Below are 6,000 nucleotides of genomic sequence, written 5' to 3' on the forward strand. Positions count from 1 at the left end.
CTTAGCCTACCGGTTTTAATTCATTTCCTGCTGACAATTTTTAAATATGTGAATTTTTCTGACAGTGATTTATTCTTTGTCATGTGTTCACATTCTTGGTGTTCTTTTCCAAGATAGAGAAATAATATGTGTTTAAGAAAGAAGCATTACAAATTCTAGCAAAATGAGTTGTTTTTCCTACTAAGTAGAGGACTTTCAATAATTTTTCTTTTTGCCTTTTCTTCCCTACAGTTTAAATAGTGAAGGAAAATTATAATCTGATGATGGAGAGCTCAGAATAACAACCACATTTAAAATTTTTTACGTAGATGTTATAACGGAAGCATGACCTAGAGAAAACAGAACCCTAGAGTTCTCTGTATATGTGCTGCTCATTGTACTTTTATTCCTTCTCTGTCAGTGTGAGCTTCCGTATGTGGAGGTGCTATGTAAAAACCGGTATGTAGGAAGAACATTCATTCAGCCAAACATGAGATTAAGACAACTTGGTGTTGCGAAAAAATTTGGAGTATTGTCGGACAACTTTAAAGGCAAAAGAATTGTTCTTGTAGATGATTCAATTGTGAGAGGCAATACCATTTCACCCATAATCAAATTGCTCAAAGAATCTGGTGCAAAAGAGGTAAGTAATATTAAAACACCTATTCTAAAGCACCAATAATTACAATTTGATAGTCATGAAAATTTTATGTTAAAAGTTTTATAAACCTAATTTTAAAACTAACAAACCACAAAATAGAATACTTTTAAATTTGTAGAGTATTGATTACTTTTTCTTTTTGAAGATATGGAAGCAATCCTAGTGTAATAAATTTGACACATTAGATTATATTTTCAAATCTCAAAGCTTATTCTAACTAAATAGTTCAGTAATTCGAATTACTGAAGTGAGATGTCATTTACAGCTAATAGTTGATCAGATTTAGAAATAAAATCTATTGTGGAGAAAATGGTATAGAAAGCAGTATGACAGTCTATTTAGAAAGCATTACAATAGTAAAAAAGAATAGACACAAATAAACAAACAAAAGAACTGGAAATAGCTCATATATCTACCAGCAGGAAATAATTTAGTAAATTGATACATCAGTATGATGAAATACGATGCAACCATTAAAAACTATAATTATGAAGACTGCAAAACATGGGAAAATCTTTGCTGTTACAAGAAAGGTAAAAAGTAAATGTAGACACTGATTACAGCTGTGTAAATGTTCCTGACAAAAGGCAGAAAATAATGATAGATAAAAAAATAGACAAACACAGCTCTTTGTAGTAGTAGTAAGGTTTTTATTATATCCTGGTAGATGTTATTTTTCTTTTTAAAAAGGTTAAATAAGAGGTAGGCAAAAGTGTCATTCAAGTGTTAGAGGAAAAAATGAAGATGGTCCTGGGAATATAATAAATGAGAAATGACAGATCAGAAGAAAGAAATGTCCTTGTTAGTAGGTGACAGAAAGAAACAATGGGCATCTCTGTAAAAAGAACCCTTTACAAGTGGCTAACATTTTGAAATTCTTGTTCAGGACACTTTGGAGTCTAGGACAGGGCTGCTCAAGTAGGATTCTTGGTAATGAATTAATTCTAAAAGTAGAATTACTTTTAGAACACTGGAGTTCTGTATGTATATCACATGATTTTATAGGATTCTTTTCCACCTATTATAGTGAAAGAAATTTTTTAGTATGCTTTATTACCCGTATGTCGTTAAAGTATTCTGTAAAACGATTTTATGTTGTATTTGTCAATGGCAGAATTTTGCCTAATTGTTCTTACAGTGAATGTCAAACTAATGAATGTGTGAAATGCTTTCTTTCCAAGGTACACATTCGCGTAGCTTCACCACCAATTAGATATCCATGCTTCATGGGAATAAACATACCAACAAAAGAAGAGCTTATTGCCAATAAACCAGAATTTGAGCATATCTCAGATCATCTAGGTAGGTATTACAATTTCTATAAACTTTTATCTTTATTCATTTATTAACAGAAAATCCAAGCTTGTCAATCTTTACACTTTTAATAAAAAATAGTGTTCAGTGTTTATTGAAAGTAAATGTTGTATGTGTTGAACAGATGAATAGTGAAAGAGCCTGATATGTGTGGACACCATAGTGAATGCTGTGATGGAGAGCTAGGCTAAGGTGAGATCAGAGAAGAAGGAAGAAAGGCTTTCCTAGTAGAGAAAACTGCTAATCAGTTAAAGCCTCCCAAAGGTCAGATCAGAAGAAAAACAAAAGTAATTTCACCACAGATTCTAATAGAATAATTTGGATGTGAGTACAAATCAAAAAGTGAAAAGCTTATGTAGGCTTATCTTTAATAATGAGGTCAGAAGTCTTGGAGATGGAGGTTATCCTTGATAAGACATTTGCCTTTCAAATTCAGGTGAGGTATAAACTATAAATATCACATACATGTTCATCCATGTATGGTACCTCCACACTGATTGTTTACAGCTGTTGTTTCTCTTGACTGGTCATACCTGTACCTTACCAGTTAAATTTTTTTTTGTAAATTTATTTATTTATTTATATTTTATTTTTAGCTGCGTTGGGTCTTCGTTGCTGTGTGCGGGCCTTTCTCTAGCTGCGGCAAGCGGGGGCTACTCTTCGTTGCGGTGCGCGGGCTTCTCATTGCGGTGGCTTCTCTTGTTGCAGAGCACGGGCTCTAGGCGCACGGGCTTCAGTAGTTGTGGCGCACGAGCTTAGTTGCTCTGCAGCATGTGGGATCTTCCCGGACCAGGGCTTGAACCCGTGTCCCCTGCATTGGCAGGCGGAGTCTTAACCACTGTGCCACCAGGGAAGTCCCCAGTTAAATTTTTTTTTTTTTTTTTTTTTTCGTTACGCGGGCCTCTCACTGTTGTGGCCTCTCCCGTTGTGGAGCACAGGCTTCGGACGTGCAGGCTCAGCCGCCATGGCTCACGGGCCCAGCCGCTCCACGGCATGTGGGATCTTCGCGGACCAGGGCACGAACCCGTGTCCCCTGCATCGGCAGGCGGACCCCCAACCACTGTGCCACCAGGGAAGCCCCCTAGTTAAATATTTTGAATGTCAGCCAACTGATATATTGTGAGCACTCACTCTTTGCCAGGAACATATCTATATTATCATAATAACATCACAAAACTGCTACAATTAGGCAATATTTCCCTTATCTGATAGCTGAAAAAAAATGTCTTAGGAAAAGTAAGTGACCTTGAGCTTAAATCTGAAGTCTTTCGGACTTCAAGATCTGTTATTCAAGAAAATGACTCCTAAAGCCTTCTGAAGCCATTCTAGACTTAAATCCTCCACTGCTATTTTAAATTGTTATCCCTTAAATTCCAATTTAAAATTAAAAAAAAAATAATAAAGGCCCTGAGTTTTACTGATTCTCCAGCCACCACCAACCCCGCCTTTCTTTTTTAGGAGAGGCTAATGGAGAAAATTCCCTGGTGGTCCAGTGGTTAGGACTCCAGCTCTCACTGCCGAGGGCCTGGGTTCAGTCGCGGGTCAGGGAACTAAGATCCCACAAGCCACGCAGCCAAAAAATAAATAAATAAATTTTTAAAAATTAAAAAAAAAAAGAGAGAGGGGCTAAAGGAGAAATTTTTATTTTGGCTTATGTTTTTCTGTTTGTAACTATTCTCTGTTAAGGCAATTCTTCCTTTCCAAAGGAAGTCTCATGACCTTTTTCCCTGTCTTTCCCCCATAGGAGCAAACAGTGTTGTGTATCTGTCAGTAGAAGGACTGGTTGCATCTGTACAAGAAGGGATAACATTTAAAAAACAGAAAGTGAAAAGGCAAGATATTATGGTTCAAGAAAATGGGAATGGTCTGGAATGTTTTGAAAAGAACGGTCATTGTACAAAGGAAGATGTTATTGTTCAAGAAAATGGGAATGGTCTGGAATGTTTTGAAAAGAACGATCATTGTACAGCTTGTCTGACTGGAAAATACCCTGTGGAACTGGAATGGTAGCTGCTAGGGGCAGACACGATGTTTCAAAACACAAAGTTAGTGGAGAAGTTATAGTGGTTACACCTCCATTTACTGTTACTCGGTACAGTGTGAAATGCCACATGCTTGTGTTATAAGTTTTGAGATTTTTCTCTGAAAAGGGTACCAAAGTGCTATGATTTCTTTAGTAATCCTAGATAAATATTTTGGTATTATCTAGGAACTTGGATGATCCTTTCAGTTTTATTTAGTAGTTTAGTACTTTTATTTTTAGAAATCGTGTACATTTAACTTCAGATCATCAACAGTAATGCAACGAATCGGTAAATTTCTGTTCAAGAGAGGATTGCCAGGTACTCTACTCTCCCACAGGTTCTTAGAGAATTTTGTGGAATGTTTGAGAGTTATGGAAATTCAGTTATGGAATATTTTCATAATTGAACCTTGCTAATTACATATAAAACAACAATATGTGGTATTCTTTTTTTTCGCTCAAGCATTGGCTAGCCTTTTTCACCTGGTCAGAGAAGGTAGGTGGTCAGTGGCATTTGCCAGTCCATGCTTTAAAGAGTTTGCAAGAGGTTAGACTAAGGTGTTGTGATGCAAACAGGACATGTGAGTTAAGTATAACATTTCATGCAAACCTTGAATCCATTATACCCCAAAGTTAACTAGCATCAAGAGTTCTCTTTAAAAAAAACAAAAAACAGAAGAAACACCTTTTTGTGCCTCACTTTCCCCACCTGTGCAATGAGGTGCTTATATTACTAAATTAAATAACTTGCAGCAGTTATTTTGGTGGTTAGAGCCATCATTCCACCCCTCAGTTTTAAGACAGTGCATGATTATTAGCTTTTGAAATGTTGGCCGTTGGTCTGCAATTGAGATTTCAAGAGGGAGACATACAGCAGTAATTTGCAACCTATCTTTGAGATGCTCTGAGAATGACTGTAAAAACATGGCTGTGCAAAATATTTTCCTACATTTGACTAGAAAGTATGATCCATACTCCTTAGTGCCCTTATAGTAGAAGCCCAGCAAGTAACCTGGTACATTTGAAGTAAAAAATAATTTTTTAGATTCTAACAAACCTTTTATCCTTAATTTGATTATATGCTTTTTTAATGAAGTGCTTGATCACTTGCAAATATACTGTGTATGCAATGAGATGATCAAGTAGAAACATTGTAGGGGCCAATTTTATGGAACAAGGAGACAACAACTTTTCTCAGTTAGCATGCTCATCTAATTCTGAGCATCAACGTATCACTTTTTCTACTTTGTTTTATTGGGATCTAATGAATTAGATTTTTTTAAAGGTTTTTGTTTGTTTTTTAACATCTGAGATTTAAAACTTTAAAATGACTTGCCCTCAACCCTTGTTTATGTAAGATTTTGAAAACATAAAAGGGTTTGTTTCTGTGTTATTACTATGATTTGGTGTACATAGTGTCCAAATCCACCTAGAATTGTAATATTTATTAATAACCATAATCTTTTGTCTTCATTTGGTATTTAGTCTCATGTGTTGTATCATGGCAGTCCAAGAGAAAACGTTGACAGCTCTTTAAGCCCATGTGCAGCGGGCAGCAGTGGGTCAGATAACCCTGTGGTGGTACCACAAGCAAACTGGCATCTGAATAAAGCCCTGGGACCATTTGTGTGTATAGCCTCTTGCCTTAAATGTATTCCTCATGGCAGCATATGGAGGAGGCAAGACCTTATGGGTCAGTTTTGAACCAGCCTTACTTTGATTTTTTTAAAAACAAGAGACTCAGGGAAAGTACTAAACCAAAATCTCTGATATGACTTGTGTTTTCCATAGTTTTGTTTTATTGAGATGCTTTTATAAAGGAAAATGATACTGTGACAGTTTGGTAATTCTACAAATTTCTTACTCTTTCTCCATCATGGCCTTTTATTTCACAAGTTTCTGAAGTGTGAATTACAATTTTATACCAGTGTAATCTCAAATGTTGTTTAACTGCTTTAAATTTTTATAGGTATTGTAAACTGCAGAGCAAATGAGAAATGTGTTTTCACAGGATCTATATTGT

General features: G+C 35.9%; 1 protein-coding gene across 1 annotated transcript in view; it reads left to right on the plus strand.

Moving 5' to 3' along the window:
• PPAT (phosphoribosyl pyrophosphate amidotransferase) overlaps positions 1 to 5,608 on the plus strand; it is a 36,417-nt gene extending 30,809 nt beyond the window's left edge. Inside the window, exons 9-11 of the mRNA XM_082652834.1 lie at positions 401 to 622; positions 1,822 to 1,942; positions 3,699 to 5,608. Coding sequence (XP_082508960.1) covers positions 401 to 622; positions 1,822 to 1,942; positions 3,699 to 3,964 — 609 coding nt within the window. The 3' untranslated portion in view covers positions 3,965 to 5,608. The remainder of the gene's footprint in view (positions 1 to 400; positions 623 to 1,821; positions 1,943 to 3,698) is intronic.
• Positions 5,609 to 6,000: the final 392 nt, after the last annotated feature.

The sequence above is a fragment of the Grampus griseus genome, assembly GCF_964374135.1.
Source record: "Grampus griseus genome assembly, chromosome: 4".
NCBI lineage: Eukaryota > Metazoa > Chordata > Mammalia > Artiodactyla > Delphinidae > Grampus > Grampus griseus.